This window comes from Alligator mississippiensis, chromosome 1, assembly GCF_030867095.1.
Source record: "Alligator mississippiensis isolate rAllMis1 chromosome 1, rAllMis1, whole genome shotgun sequence".
In the NCBI taxonomy this organism is placed as follows: domain Eukaryota; kingdom Metazoa; phylum Chordata; order Crocodylia; family Alligatoridae; genus Alligator; species Alligator mississippiensis.
In genome coordinates, this window is record NC_081824.1 from 113012459 (window position 1) to 113029442 (window position 16984).

The window sequence follows — 16984 nt, forward strand, 5'->3', positions numbered from 1 at the left end:
TGGGGGTAACGGCTCCTGCTGCTGCACACACCCCGGGAGAGCATGAGGGGCACGTGGCTACGGATCTGCACGCGGGCCCCCAGATGAGCTCCCACAGCCCTGTCCCATGCTCTGCCCCAGCTGGGCAGCACCTGCCCCTGCTCCAGCCCCACTCCCTCCCTCACCACAGAGGCCTGTGGGAGAGGGGCTGTGGGTAAGGGTGCTACAGCCACTCCAGAATTTGTCATAGCTCTCCCAACCGCCCTTCCAGTGCTGCTGCTTCTGCTTGTCCGAAGCACAGCCCAGCCTAGCCCCTGCCCGGAACAGCCCAACACAGTCCCGTCCCCAGCCCACCACGACACCCATGTCAGCATAAACCTGATGGCCCAAGCTTTGTAAGTTTTTATGACTGAAGTGAAGAGCTGAGAAGAGGCTTATGTTGATCTGATGCTGAAAAATTATGCATGCAGGGGAGGGAATTCCATGTGTTAAAGTGCAACTACTGAAGCAGGTGGCTGTTCTCATAACTTTCAAAGTCAGAAGGGACTGTTAGTCTGACCTGTCTAACACATCAGGAGCTTTTTGCAGTCAGTGGAAAAAAACACATTTGCAGATCTGTGTTATAGCAGCTGTTGCCATCTCCTGTTCTGCACCTTTGCTGCTTCGCCACTGCCTGTTCTTAATCCCCGAGTTGGGAAACATAGTCCCTGATCTTGCACCATAGAAATCCATTGGCGTTTTGCTATTAATTTTAACTGGAGAAGGATCAAACCCTTTACTTATTAACTTATTCAGCGAGCAAACATAAAAAGGCAACGATTCAAGGAAGTAACTGGGTCAGACAAACTTACCTATTCATTGATTTTTCTCACCTCAAGACAGTTTGACACGAACAATTTTAAGTTGTAAGGGGAAATAAAAAGTAAGGAATATATATCAAGACAGTGCATGCATCTAGTTTTTATAACTAGATTTTCTGTGCCACTTAAAATGATTATGCTTATTCATGCCTGAATATTGAAAGAGAAATACAATCATTGCAGTTTATTGTCTTTTATTTTATTTTACTCTAGTCTTAGAAATCCTATTGTATGCATAATGCCTGATAGTTCCAGGGATATAAATATAACCAGAGAGGTTTTATTGACCAAAAGACTCAAAGCTATCATAAGACTGATAGCAAATCCATTAACCCTGTAAATATCTTATTTCATTAATTGGTTTGCTCTGTGCACTGGAATTGTTCTCTGCTTGAATTGGTCTAAGGAAAAAAAATAGATTCCTTGTTTATCTGGAGTCTACAGTTTTGAGAATCCAGGTCATCCTAAAAATTCTAAAACTGCACTGCCACTTTCCCCCTGAATTAACAAAGACATTGTAAACTTGGTGTAATTATCCACACCGGACTGCAGTCCCTTGGCTCTCTCATCTCAGCAACCTCAAATTGTATTTTGCCATGCTTATCTTTTCTTTTTCCATGGCAAGGTACAATATGTCTGCAGAGTAAATGCCTGAGAGCAGGCAGAATGATCATTTACAATGCTAAGCAGTTTTGAAATAATTTTGAGCGCTTGTTCCTTAGGAACCAGATGAAAGCCTCAGATGATTAATTATGGCAGGGTTAATGTGTGCACTTTTTTAAAAAGTGAATGTTCAGAATGACTTGATGTCAGCCGTGGATCTAGAATTGTGTGCTGAGAGACTGAGACAATGGGACCTGTATGCAAATAGATAACATTATATAAATCGCCTGTATATTTATGAGGAACAGTAAATTGTGTACTCCTTAATGCACTGTGCAAGAAATAATCTTGAAAACCTGGCAGTCATGCAGAGCAGACACATGTATGCAGTTTGTTAGTGTCTTGGGTCAGTTTGCAATGAATAAACATCAGAGTCGTTGATGAATAAACATTATCTGTTGTAGTGTTTTGATAGTTTTCAGATGAGCAGAATAGAATAAAGACATTTTGCCATTCATTGTAGTTGCAGGCAATACTTAACAATAAGTGGGTAATAAGAGAGAGTATTGGCTTCAGCTGAGCCAGTTTCAACTATGGTACTAGGCTTTCCCTAGCCAGTGTCTCCTGTAGCACTTGTGGATAAGAGCATTATTCACATCACTATATAACATGATGGAGGTCTCATCCCTTTCCTTACATTTAACAAACATAGATGATCTCTCTGTTAATTTAGTGCTTAGCACCTTTCAAGTCTACTGGCTATTTTTAATGTGGTTATATTCTGTTTGACTGTGTCATAATTAGCACCAGTAACAGTGAAAGAGTAGCAGCTGTTGGGAGCTGCTGTTAGAAGTCTTGAAATTGATAGGAAAGTTTTAAGGCTGTTAGTGCCACAGCCCTGAAAGGGGTTGAGATTGGTTATTCTCTTACAAGCATTGTTTTCATTGGGTCCAGATAAGTGCCTACTCTAGTTAAGCACATAGCCTTTTGGTCCTCAGATTATATATTTAAAGTGTGTACACTGTACTCTGTACAGACCTGATACTTATCATTAATCAAGTAGTAGGAAAGTTGCTGAAATACATAGGCAGCAAAGAAATATTATTCAAGGCAATTTTACTATAAATTTCAAATCTGTTATAGTATTGTTCTGATTAGAAGCTGACTTTGCATATAAATTGACCCCAGACCTTAAACTTTGGTTTTAGGAAAAACAGCCATGTTTCTTAATATACCATATTTACTTGCATATATATATGCTTTTTCCTGAAAAATCAGCCACTTAAAATTCAGATGTGTCTTTTAAGCAAGGAAGCTGATTTTAGTTCTGGAATAGAAGCATCCTGCTTTGATTCCTGCTCCACACAGCAGCAGCAGTGGCATTTCTATTCTGGCAGCTCAGGGAGTCAGGTGACTTAATTGTTCATTCTTCTTCCCTTCACAAGAGTTAATGATTGTCTTACCTTTTTAATGGGTTTAATTTTCCACTAATTAAGCTAAGCTTTCTTCTGGCAATTTTGACCTAGCTACTTCAGGTCTCTCTTCCACTCTTTCAGTCTCGCAGGTTGTTTTTAGCATTTTTGAAAATCGTAGATCTACCCATGGAGGCCAGTCTTCATCAACAGAGATAGGGTTTCAGCTTTTGGTTGAGCAAAAAAAGGTGGGTGAGTGAACTGAAGATTAGTTCCGTGCAGCCTTAACTTTGGAAATGTTTTAGCTTAATTTGTCCTTCCTGAAAACAAAGTGCATGTCTTATTTGGGGAATACAGTATGTGATAAAATACAGTACATCAATAACTCAAAGTAAAGACCTTGAATTACTGTTGCACTTATAAAAAGGGATCCTGGTTTTCTGTGTTTAAAAACCACAATTTTTGTGATAAAAACACACACACACATTCTCTGATTTAAAAACCCCAAATCCACTATCAAAATGAAATGCCACTATATATATAGGTATCATTTGAACACAATGTTTTATTGATATATTTACAATTTCAAAGCAACTTGAAAGCCTACGGATGCCTCAATGAATATAATAAAATAAATTCTGTCCGTCTTACAGCCCCAATCCTCTCCACCAATTGGCAGTGAGGTGGGGCTGCATGATGGACAGCTCTCGCAACCAATCAGCAGCAAGGGGTAGGGCTACAGGGGCCCCTTGGCCAGTCAGAAATGTGAGGGAGCACTGCACTCTGCCTGTGAAAATGGTTGCCAGCCTGGGCATCTGTCCGTGAAATGGCTCAGTGGCTACCTTGAGATTGCTACCTTGAGACCCCTACTTGTAAAATCCCACAGTACAATCAAATAGCCAAGTAAAGGACCCAAAGAAGTTAAATGGACTAAAAATATTAAAATAATAACTACTGAAATTAATTTGACTTGACGGTTTTATTGTAGGCACAAACTATTGTGGGTTCAAAAGGCAGAACTATATAGGTAAACCTTGCATATAAGATGGGTACAATTTTAATGGTCCTTTCAGAGGAAAAAAAGGTAGACTTTCAGTTAGAAAAACACAGCTCATAACTGTGCAAACTCAAAAATTATATGTGAGAGAGAGTAAATACCTGGGATACTGTTGAGCAGAGTCTGATAGTATGTTCTGCCACTGACATAGGGCATTGAAGACTCTGAACCAGCAATTCTTCCCATTTATTTTAGTTTCATATAGTATTAGCTAAATTCATTCCAATCTAATTTCAATGCTATCTTGAAAAGTTTTGTTTTTTTCTTTTCCGTAAGTGTCTTGGCTATACATAATTCCATTGTGACGAACAGTTGTGTCATTCTCACTGTTTAGCCCAAAACTGCTTCAAGAGCGCTGAATGAGATGATAACCATACTTTGTAAAGTGTAAAGGATAGTTGCATCTCTTGGTGTTTCCCACTGTTTAATACTTGGCCTTTTGTGACTAAGATCAAGTGCCTTCTAGAGCACTGCAGGGGTTTAGGTTGTAGCTGTGTTGGTCTAAGGATATAGGCAGACAAGGTTCCTTGGGTGAATTTGATATCTTTTATTAGACCAACCCAAATGGTTGGAGAATAGTTATTAAGCAAGCTTTCGGGTTTAAAAACCCTTCGTCAAGCTCAGGAAGCTGCAGCAGTTGGTGTGTGCTCTTCCTGGATGGAATGAAAAGTAAAGAAGCCAGGGGCTGGGCTGGGCTGGGCTGGGGAGTCAGTTGCCAGGCAGATTATAATGTATCAAAAATCCAATGTCTATGTTTAGTCCCTGATCTCTAGTATCCAGCAGGTTGATGAAATGGAGCTCATAGGCTTATCTCTGGGAAGTGTTGTGTAAGTTTCCCTTGAGGATCAGGACTGAGAGATTGGAGAGAGAGTGACCCTCCTGTGAGAAATGTGCCCCCACCGGTAATTGGGTGTTTCTGTCTTTGATGGATTTCCGGTGTGCGTTCATTCTGGTGCACAGTTGTTGTCTGGTCTAGAGCACTGGTCAGCAGCCTTTCAGAGCCATGAGCCTACAACAACCCAGCTCAGGTCTGAGGCGGGACATTGTTCCAACTATGCCATGGCCATCTCTGCTTGTCTCCATCCCCCAGCTGAGGTGCAGCATAGCTCCTAGCTGCCCAGCCTGGGGTAGCTTCTTGCTGCCTGATGCGGGTGTGGGCAAAGCCCCTTGCTGCCAGCATGCTACCAAACCCCACCACTTCCACAGGCTGTATCCAGTGGCCTTGTGGGCTATATGTTTCTGAGCCCTATTCTTTATTATCAAAAAATATTTGGATTAGCAGAAATTAATGACAGCATGCTGCCAATCAGCATGATATGAAAGTTGTTAAAAAGAATAAACTAATAGTTGGCAAAGACATACACAGAGAAACCTTGTTTAACCTAACACAGGAAATACAGAGGAATCTTGTTTAACTTAGCGAAAGAAACGTGATAAAACCAACATTAATTTTCACTTAATTTTTGTTACTGCTGGGTGTTGTGACTTGTCCTGTGTTGTTAACTTACTTAAGATGCACAGTCCTGTAGTCTGACTCTTGAGGATGCTGTCAGATGAGGAATTCAGATGGACTGTGTTTAACTTCCAGAGACACATAGTCTCTCTGGGTCTCAGCTTATTCCATTGATTTCCTGTCTTTTGGCACTCAAAGTGAAAGGTTCATGTCCTTCTCACTTTTTCCCTGCCTATGAAATCAGTTAATATCGAAATAAACATTGAAATTGACCTGAAAGGACAGTCCATTGTATGGATATATGGGGATGTGGAGATCATGATTCTCTTACTACTGTTGATTCAGACTGTCTGCTATAGTATTGTTTTGTACTTAGTCAAAGTCTGATGTTTCCAAGCAATTAAAAACGTCTTGAAACTTAAAAGATAATGAAATCCAAGATTTTTTCAGATACTTACTTGAGCCCCTACCCTGGCATACTTCACATATTTTCCAAATCCTAGCCTGGGTGCCCTATGATGTAATGCTTACCAGGATGTGAATAATACAGTTGGCTGAGGAGGAACCTGACAGTGGATGTCAGGCTTATTTTGTAGTCCTGACTGGCAGCTGTGAAGCAGGCAGACAGTACAAAGCTGTCATACAGTTGAGAGCGCTTGGCTTTTTACACAGAAGGACTCTTCAGGTGCAGTATAACAGTAATAATAATCAGTACATTATTTCTACTCTACCCTAATCATTTTTGAGCCTTCCAGAACAGATTTTTCTTAGTGTAAATGTTGTACTTAGTGCTGGAGTGCTGGAGCAGCAACACAGGAAGCTGTAGTATCCTGTCCACGGAACAAATGCAGTCTGGGCACATAACAGTGTAACCTTTTCCCTCTGCTCCCATGTTAGTGTGACTGTCATGTTATGATTCATCTGTGGACAGGTGATGTGTCAGTGCGACATGACCCTTAGTTTGATAGCTTGACCTCTATGCTAATTGAGTCCTTTAACTCTCTGCTGAGAATGTCATTTAACATCATTTGCTATGGGGGCTTTTGTAAATGGGAATACTTATTTATTAAAACTTGGGTGAGCCCCATTGACCCAAACAGAACATAGAATCATAGAACATTAGAGTTAGAAGGGACCTCAGGAGATCATCTAGTTCAACTTCCTGCTCAAAGCAGGACCATCCCCAACTATATCATCCCAACCAAGGCTTTGTCTACCCAGGTCTTAAAAACCTCTAAAGATGGAGATTCCACAGCTTCTCTGGGTAACCTGTTTTGGTGCTTTACTACCCTCCTCATACAAATGTTTTCCCTGATATCTAACCTAAACTTCCTGCTGCAACTTGAGACCATTGCTCCTTGTTCTGTCATCTGCCACCACTGAGAACACTCTAGCTCCATCCTGTTTGGAACCACCCTTCAGGTAGTTGAAGGCTGCTATTAAATCCCCTCTCAGTCTTCTCTTCTCCAAATTAAATAAGCCCAGTTCCCTCAGCCTCTCCTCAGAAGTCATGTGCTCCACCTCTCTAACCATTTTTGTTGACCTCTGCTAGACCCTCTCCAATTTGTCTATGTCCTTTCTGTACTGGGGGCCCAAAACTGGACACAGTACTCAAGACGTGGCTTCACCAGTGCCTAACAAAGGGAAATAATAATTTCCCTTGATCTGGCAACACTCCTACTAATGCAGGCCAATATGCTGTTAGCCTTCTTGGCAACAAGGGCACACTGTTGGCTCATTCAGCTTATTGTCCACTGCAATCCCCAAGTCCTTTTCTGCAGAACTGTTGCTTAGTCAGTTGTTCCCAAGCTGTAGCAGTACGTGGGATTATTTTTTTCCTAAGTGCAGGACTCTGCATTTGTCCTTATTGAACATAATTAAGGGCCAGATCCAAACTGTTCTTATAGGTGCCTAAGTGGAACTCATGAACAATTTAGGGTTTTAATTCCCCAAAAGCTATCCAAATCAACCCAGCTTGAGGGGCTGCAAAACAATTTAAGCACCTAAAATCATTTGGTACCTCCATTTTGGCCTAGAGTTTCCTGAGTATGTATCTTGGAGCTTCTGAGTATAAGCAGAGCAGTTTGAGAATCTATGCCCTGAACTCTTACATAAGCCTCATAATCTAAAAAAAGGGGATCAAACATATGGCTCAGAGAGGCAGGGCATCTGGCCCGCTGTCTTCTTCCAGCGGGGGAATCCAGAAGTGAGGGCAGGAGTCACCCAATCATGGGGTTCATGTCCCCTTGTCAGCCTCCAGCTACTGCAGGGGGAATTGTCAATGTGGCATTTACTGCAGCTACCATCAAATTTACCAGTCCCCACAGGAATTGGCAGCAAGCAGCTACAGGGGTGGGCAGCAACATTTGCAGTACAGGTTGCGTGTCCCACAACATCCTGTCAAGAGCCAAACCCCTAACCTCCCTGGTGGTGCTGTGGGTAGAGGCCACCACAACCAAACAGATGTGGAGGCGGGGGAGAATGACAGTGAGGATGGTGCTGGCCTCACTGCCCTCCTCTTCCCCCCCACCCCGGGCCCCGCTCCTTGGAGGCAACAGTGGCGCAGGGTGGTGGCAGCGCAGCACTGGCCTCACCTCCCCTCCCTCCCTGCCATCAAGGCAGCGCTCCATCCCGCCGTCATTCTTGATGGGCAGTTCACTAGTGTTAAAATAATAAGCACAAAAATATTTACTATACAAATAAAAGCACTCCAAGAAGTATGAAGTTTGAGCCCATTTTGAATTTTTTAGACTTTAGAACTTAAGAAGTATAAGCACATCTTAACAATCACATGGCACTGTGCCAACAAAAAGACCCTGGTAGTAGGTCTGTGAAATTCCATGGGACCACCTCCCCTCCACACTGTTCAAGGTTACTGCTGCTATATGAGATGAGTACAAAGGAAGTGTCAGGATAAAGGACAAATGTTTTCAGATTATAATTGAAGTGTAAAGTTTCCTTTAACTATATACAATACAAACTGTAGCATTGCTTTATATTCTAAACTGCTGTCTGGTAAGTAGCTCAAAGAGCTTTATAAGTGTCAGAGGATGAAGCTTCATCATGGCATTCTTGTGAGCCTGGTAAGCCCCCCAGATCATTACACAGTTTGCTTGAGGTCACATAGTCAAGTCAGCAGCAAAGCCGAAAGTATCAAAAATCTCCTGACTCCAAGTCTTTTGAATTTAATGACCATGGTACTGATTCAGCAAGGTGCCTGTGCCTGTGCTTAAATCCATTTTTAAATCAGATGTATACACAAACTCTTACTCTAAATCAGAATTTGTGTGCCTTTGTATGTCAGATATAGCTGGGAGCCATCCTCTCTTCAAACCCCATCTTTTTCCAACATGAACTTTAAACTTTCTTAGTTACACAACCAATATGAAAAACACTAGAGGAACAAATATATGCACCTGTTTTAAAAAACCAAACCTGGCGTGTATTTCAGTCATGTATTTCAAGTTTGGCTTCATATTTAGTAGGCAACCGTTGATCCTCTGGATCACAGTGTACATGTAAGAGGTCTAGTCAGATGCCTGATGAATCCATTTGTGGCTGACAAGCCTAATTCAAGAGCAACAGTTTGTTGCAAGTTTCACAGATCCATATGTTGTCTGAGTTGGAGTCCAAGTGTATAGCACGCCACTTCCTTCTTTCTCACTTTGCTGCCATCCTCTGGATCAAAGCCACTTCATGTTGAGCTGCATCCGGTGGTTTCATATATGCCCCCTGTAAAGGTGTCAGCTTTTGTTGGATGCAGTAAGGACTAGGAGATGGAGATTGTAGCAGAAAATTAAACAGTACAGTTTTTCATAATAGTAGTTCAAAATAACTATAAAAATGTAGCACTGAAGGTTCTTCCTGTTATGTGCTATGTTTTGAGAAATTTTGAATAAACATGGGGACTATTTAATTTGAAGCAGTGTTGCAGAGGCCCTTTTTCAGCCATCCAAAAGGGTAAATAACCTTTGTGCTTATATTTCTGCATAGAATATTTATACACTAAAGTCTAACCGTGCAAAGGGGGTGCCACAACATCTGGCCAACCTCCCTTGGCTGGAGAGGTTTGAACTGCCCTTTTGCTCCTCTGAACATGCAAAGAAGGTGAGGCAACTGTCCTTCTCAAATAGGATAGGGAAGTCAGCTTGATGTGCAGGGTAAATGCAGATTGTTACAGGATGCTACCGATTTAGAAGGGTAGTAATAGACATTAGTTGTGATCATAGAAGCAAAATAAAATCAATAAATATGCTGAAGCATTTTCCCAGGTCAAGTTCAACACAGCTCTATGAGAATGACAAAAAAAGAACAAGTAGGTGTTGTTGTGTTTACAAATGAGTCAATTATCCAGCTGGAAAAAACAGATTCATTTCTGTGAATCCTGTCTAGTTAACAGCAGTGATGATTAATTGACCCATGTTGCGGTGCCTGAATGTAAGGAACTGGTCCTTTTGTATTTCTCCTGATGTTAAATATGCCATTTTTATCAACTCTTTCAGCATTAGTGTCAGTACTGTCTCACTTGTGATTCATATTGTTTGTGATTCCAAAGCTCAGTGGGCAAAAGGGGGGAGAATATACACTGTGTTTGTATACGACATCACATGTCTTTTGATGTGAAAGTAATGAGGAAAGTCTTTTCTTTCTGCGTGTTGCCTGCAATTTGGAGGCAGCAAGGGATATGCTGGCAAACTAGTAGATTATTGTTTGTGCCACACAGTTCTATTATTAAAAGCAGGTGTATAGCAATAAATGACGCAAATAAAACTTTGCATTGGTTTTTGGAAAGACAGATACGCTCTTGAAAAGGAAATTGACAAAATGTCAGTAGTTGAACTTCTATTGTACAAAGATAGGGGTTCTTGTGATAAATATAGATGACTAGGAAACCATATTTTTAGAATACAGCAGGTGTTCTAGCTGATTGACAAGAAATTGAACATCATTTTATACATCTTCAGTTCTATCTTGGTGAGTTCAAAGTTGGGAATTTTTATTTATTTTCATCTCTGCTGCTTGGTAGCTGTACTAGTATGTAACTTTCAGAATCCGAGAGAGTAATCCTTTAAGTATTATAATATTGTTTAGCCTGAGAAATCTCTGGATTGTTATGACTTTCTCTGCTCATCACAAAGTGGTGCACAGAAGGTGGGGGGTGTTTGTTTTTTAATACAACTCTAACAATTATTCTTAAAAACACAGTGCCAAGCTTTCTCTTTCACTGAGGTGCACACTGGAGTGGTGGAAACTAAATTGGAAGGGAAGAGCTAGAGAAGCAGAAGCTCCATGGTATATTTCTGTTTTATTGAAAGACCACAGAAATTTCTGTCAAGCTGGTATTTCGTAACTTTCAAGGTCTTGGCAGAAGGCAGTGCAGGACAGCACCTTATTTCACCTATACATGTGCCCAATGTCTGCTTTGACGTGCTAATTAGATTAATCAAATCTGATTAGCATTAAGCATGCTAATTAGTATGCCCCAGCAGCCTCAGCATATCATGTATTCAGCATCTTGGCGCTTCAAAATGGCGGTGAGGGCACTAAAACTAAAGTTTGTCAAATGAATTTTAGTTAAAGTGCCCCCACCACCATTTTGAAGTGTGGGATCCTGAATACACAAGACACTGCAGGTGCTCCAGAGAGCCACTCTAATTAAAGCTCCCCACCCCAGAGCATGTGTAAAGATGCCCTTAGAGACTAACTGGTGCAGAGGCATAAGCTTTCATAAGTGACAGCCTACTTTGTCAGATATGATGAAAGGACTCAGAGTGCTTTGCTTTGCAGTATAAATAATGCTCTGTAACATAGTATTTTTTTGTATGTAATACCATTAGAAAGCCTCAAACAGGATGTCAGAATACAGTTTTGGATAATCGATTGCCAGCTGTACTTGAACAGCATAGTGATGATAACTCTTGAATCAACCTTGACAGCATGAATCTGTTTATTCCACACAAATTGTAAGGAGGTATGGTCAAAAGGAAAGGATAGCATGGCAAAGTAGCTTGTGTATGTTCTGTATAAAATACATAGAATTCTACTGGACTGCTCAGACATTAGCAGAGCAACTAGATTAACTCTCAGTGGAAGGAGAAAACCGTAAGTAATGTAACTAAGTAGGAGGGTAAGCAGGACAAGAGTCTAGGCACCCTTTGGGGGATGAAGTGTGTTGGGGGGCGGGGGTACAGAAATAGCAACCCCGGCAGCTGTGGGCCAAACATCAGTGCTGCAACTGGCAGCCACACATGCTACTGCTGGAGGCACAGGGCTGCCCTGTTACACCTCTGAATGGCTTGTAGATTCTGGCAGTAGTCTTGCAGGGGAGAGAGCCAAGATGAAAATAAAAATATCAAGGCAGCAGGACAGCATGTTTGCTTCTCTGTGGAGCAAAAGGAAAATATTTGCTTCTTGAGTTTACTGTGTGAAATGAGTAGCACAGCTCCAGTTGTCACTCAGACATAAAGATGAGACAGATTGAGTATTCATTTTAGCTGGTGTGTTAATGAACATTCATCAAAGAATTCTCTATTACCAGTATTTTCTAGAATTTATGCTATAAGATTGATCCTGTGATAGTAAGTTGCTGTACAAGGAAATTAAGAACAAAGCGGCTTGCAGGTTGACATTTTGACAATCCACTGTTATGTGTTGATATTTTCAAGCAAGATTAAACCAAGGCATTTCTTTTCACCTTTGTGTTCATTGATTCAGGCTGCTTCTAGCAGGCTCAAATATTGTCTTCTTGTTTAAACTAAAAAAGTCTGCCCAGTTTCTTAAGTAATGGAAATATTTCTGCTTTCTTCTGTTTTGTTTTTCAGTGCTGTCAGCTGCCCATATTCTGAAATCAACTTAAACAAAGAAACTATCTTACCAGATCGTTTAAGTGGAGAAATTCCTCTGGCCAGTCCTATGCCCAGGAACAAAAAGACAGAAGTAAACGAAAGATCAGTCTCTCCTGTCATCAAGTAATTATGATTAAAACACTAGTAGTAACTAACAATAATATCATCGTTTTATTTCAATTCTCTGCTACATACTTCACAGTACCTGAAGGTATTTTGGTTGCAAAAGGCCTATATGTTTCTCTGTATTTGCATTTCTAGGGAATCAGGATATCAGAGCTGATACAGTAGATCGTTGATCTAACAAAGAGCAATGCATATTCATTATCTGTGATTTTTAGCAAGAGTGCATTTTTACTGTTGGTAAGAGTGCAAATCATTAAGATGTTAATTGTAATTTCAGATTGGGTTTTAAATGATTGATTCTGATTGCAGAAGTAGTTCATTTGCATTTTTATTGTTTGCCAGAACAGCCTCATTGCCACATGTATGCATGAATGTTGCTGTTTGAAAAACAGCCATAATACATTTTGCTTTTATTGGGAAGGTGAGGAATCAAGGTATTAGGAATAAGTTTTGCAAGAGCAGATAACAGACCTGCCAGGAGAAAGTCAATGGATATTACAGCAAGAAGTTCCTCAGAGGTTTTTTCTTATATCACAAGTTTTAGATTTTGCAGCATTTTAAAATAAATGTAACCTTTTCTGATTTCTGAGGACCACTTATGGGTGAAACATGATAATGTGTTGCATTCAACAATTTCACCCAGGTTTGAATTGCCTGTGAATTTCTGTTGAATTGAATCTGTGCCTAAGGACTCCTCAGGAAAAAATGTTCTTTGATCTCACTCTTCCGAAGGACCCACATCCCTGGCAGGCCTGCAGAAGGGGCAAGCCTCTGACTGTGCCACCCTACCTTTTCTTTCTTGGGAATTACCCAGTGATCCATAGAACACCCACTTCAGAGAGCTTCAGTTTTTTGGTCATCTCCCAGGAGCGGAGAGCGGGGGTTCAGAGAGGCAGGGAGAGAGTCAGAATGTCAGCATCCCACAGCAGACAACTCTTCTCTGAACAATCTTTATTGTACCACTGCAGTTGCTTCTGTCCTTCCTTGAACTCCAATCTGTACTCTTTTGGATTGCTTTCTCTGTCCTCCTTGGGACTACTTTCTCATCCAGGTTTCTGTACACTCTGGGACTACACTTTCTCTTAGGCACAGTCCCACCCTCTCAACAAAACAATTACAAAAGTATTGTATTAACCCAGGAATTAACATTTTGTCATCAAATTAAACATTTTATCGGGAATCAGGGAGCAGAGCCTGCTGCCAGACCGAGACTTTCCCTGGGGTGAAAAGTGTGTCTAGGTGTCCTGCTCACAAAGCTATTTACAGCAGCTATTTATATCAACACATACACTGCCCGTTCCCCTCACCCCCCTAAAAAAATAAGTGTTCCCCACCAGAGCTGCAGGCTAGAACTCTTAGGTCTTTTTCATCACAGTGATCCTCTTCCACCTTGCTTGAATCCTTGAAAAACCATAAATGTGTCTGCTTTTGCAATACATTCCATCTTAGCCTTAATCACTTAGATTTTAGTTTTTATTAATGATATAAAAGTGCAGTTTTCAGGAGTACTGAGTGTTGGGCAAACTCCATTCCACTTGAACTCTTCCATGAGAGTTTTACCTTTGATTGTGTTGGGGAAAGAGTTCATTCAGTGCTGTGTACTTTTACAGTTTCACCAGTAAAATTCTATGAGGAACAACTAAGAAAATTTTACTTTTGATGGTTTCTGGTGTTTGGGTTTTTTTTAGATGGCCCTGTAATTTCCAACTGGAAGTCTCCTGTGAAGCAAGTAAGCTCAGGAACATAGCTCAGATTTTAAAACTATGTCAATTTGTTTTACAGTGACAGAAAATGTCCTAGCCCTGGACACACAGGCTCAAAATCTTCTGCTCATAATCGATTGTCTGGGAAATCTGTGTTGGAGACAACAAAGCAAGAAGATACAGAAAGTAAATCTCCTTGCAAGAAGCCTCCATTATGTGATGCGAAAGAAAAGAAACAGTCTAGGTAACTGTCAATCAGCTTCTTTTGAAATATGAATTGTTGGGATTGTATATATGAATTGCAGCTTGTCTGAGTACAGTACAGTGATTTATTAGTGGAATTCTTAGAAGCATGTGGGAAGGCACAAGAACGCCATGCAGTTGTCTCTGAATTCAAGTATGGAATAAATAATGTCATTATGTATTTAGCAAGTATATAATTCAAATCAGAGTGAAAAAATGAGACAGTATATATTTTAAAATAGAAAAAAATATTGAATATTTTAGACTGAGGAATTTCCCTATCCTCTGCTTACAAATAAAGAGAGAGAGAGAGATTAAAATGAAAAGTGGCTGTTTTAATCCCCACAAAATAGAGTCTTACGGAATTAAATGGATAAGATATGGATAAGCTGTTTGTAAAACCATTGTGAAAGTTCAGCAAATGCTTTGACTGATGTCAGGAAGAGGTTATTTTGTTTGGGTACATGCCTTAGAATTAAAAGAGAGAAACTTGAATGGTTACAGTGGGCTCTATGGGGATACAGGAGTCTGTCCATTCATTGTGAGCACAATACCTTACTGTGGTGGCAGTTTTATTTTTGTTGATAAGTAAAAACCTACTAGAATTGGAAAATATGCTTAATCCTCTGTACTGGGGCTGTCCAAAATATCAGCAGCTGGAGGCTGCATGCAACACCAGACAGAGATCCAGGGACTGTGCACACCAGGAGCTGCTCCCCCTCCCCTCTGCAAGACCTCATGCACCACACACAGCCCAGCTCTCTCTGCCCTGGGCCATGTACAGCCCAGCTTCCCCTCTGCTGTCCCGTGTGCAACCCAGGTCCCCCTCTTAGCCCCATATGCCACTTGGGCAGCCCAGCTCCCCTGAGCCACACTGCAGCACCTTCCCTGCTGGGCACGTTGTGTGGGCAGCCCGCCTGTAGCATAGGTAGCCTGGCTCTCTCTTTTTCCAAGCATGCAATACACACAGCCCCGGTACCCTCTTGCATGCAACATGAGCAGCCTGGCCCCTTCCTGCAGTGCCACCCCTCCCTGCCGCCCTGGAGTGGGGACGGGAATCAGAAGCTGGAGGAGGGAGTGGGAGACCCCAGCTGCCACCACAAGAGCAGTAGGTGGAGTGGAGTCTGGGCAAGATCCCAAAGACCACAAACTGACCCCATTAGGGCCACCATTTGGACAGCCCCACCCTGCGCCATCCAACATCATCTAAAACATAGCATACTCATAACATCCAGACTGCCAGTGGCAATAATGGCAAATGATTTGACATGCTACTCTTCACTTACGGGAGTTAATCACATACAGTAGATATCTCACAGTAAAGTTTCAATTATGGAAACTTACTGTTTAATTAAGAAGCAATTATATCCCCTGATCTCTTTTTAATTACAGTGCCTTCTCTACTTCTCAATGTTGATGTTTACCAGACAACCCCCCCCCCCAAAAAAAAGCAAAAACAGAACTGTAGGTGTAATTGAAAATCAGTTGTTTTCCCTTTCATTTACATGAAAAGATGTATTATTTGCATAAGCAGATGGCATGTATGTCAAGGAAATGGTGAAATCTTAATTTTTGGCTCTTATTTGTTCAATATTACACAATAATTTCACTAGCTTCTCTTATTAGCATCTCTGAAACTTTTTGGCAGACATTGTATATTTAATTCTTCTGTCCTAATTTCACCTAAGAAACTGATGTAAAAGAACTATGGGATTGAAATAGTTCAGAGATTTGTATATGTTTAAAGCTAAAACAGACTGTTATATCATCTAGTGAGCCTGTTTGAAAATCGCAGGTATTAAATCCCATGGTTATCCCAGTACTGAGCCTGGCAACTTGTGCTCATCTAAAGCATATTAGACATCCAGTCTGGATCTGGAGACATCGAGAGGTTTGAAAAATCACTTTCACTGTTGGAATTGCATGCACCTAACTTCAAATGTGAATATCACAGGCAGCCGTTGGTTCTTGTCATGCTTTTCTCCATTAGAATGCAGAGCATTCTACAGGATTATTGAATATCTTCTCGTCATGAAGGTACTTAACCATAGTAATTATGTCATCTCTCAATCTTCTTTTCCAGTTGCTAGATAAATTAAGCTTGTTAAGGGCTTATCTACCTTACAAACCTTCTGCCCACAGTTCTGATGCCAGCATGTGTCCCCACCTGCATGGCCTCTGGTGATTTCACACAGCTTCACTACAGCAGCTCTGCCAAATGTAGTGAGGCACCAGCTGTTTAAGGGACTATGTCTACCATCAGAAAGCCCACCAAGGCATGTCGGCACATGTTGTGTAGTGGTTTTCAAGTAGTGGTGAAGCCTTCTGTCACAGAGTTGGTGTTATCTTGTTGCAGGACGACAGGATTGTGCTATTGCAAGAGAACTCAAATGTATGGACACACAGTAGAACCTGTTCTGGAAGCAATGCTACATAGCATAGACCAGACCTAAGCCACTGTAAAACTTTTCTTCAGCTACCAAGTCATTTTTTAGCTGGTTCCTTGTTTCCCTTCAATTTTTCATCACCGTTTTTAAAATATGGACAACAGAATTATACTTATTCCTGAATTAGTCTCAGCAATACCATAACAGAGTTACAATAATTTTCCTGCTATTATGCATTGCTCCCCAGTTTATACATCCAAAAGCTGCATTTAGCCCTTGTGCCACACATCACAATGGGAGCTACAGTTGTTGTTTG

General features: G+C 41.1%; 1 protein-coding gene across 3 annotated transcripts in view; it reads left to right on the plus strand.

Moving 5' to 3' along the window:
* L3MBTL3 (L3MBTL histone methyl-lysine binding protein 3) overlaps positions 1–16984 on the plus strand; it is a 164790-nt gene that overhangs the window by 113946 nt on the left and 33860 nt on the right. For all 3 annotated transcript variants that reach the window (XM_059712941.1, XM_014611069.3, XM_014611070.3), the window contains exons 17-18: positions 12186–12332; positions 14118–14282. In XM_059712941.1, coding sequence (XP_059568924.1) covers positions 12186–12332; positions 14118–14282 — 312 coding nt within the window. The remainder of the gene's footprint in view (positions 1–12185; positions 12333–14117; positions 14283–16984) is intronic.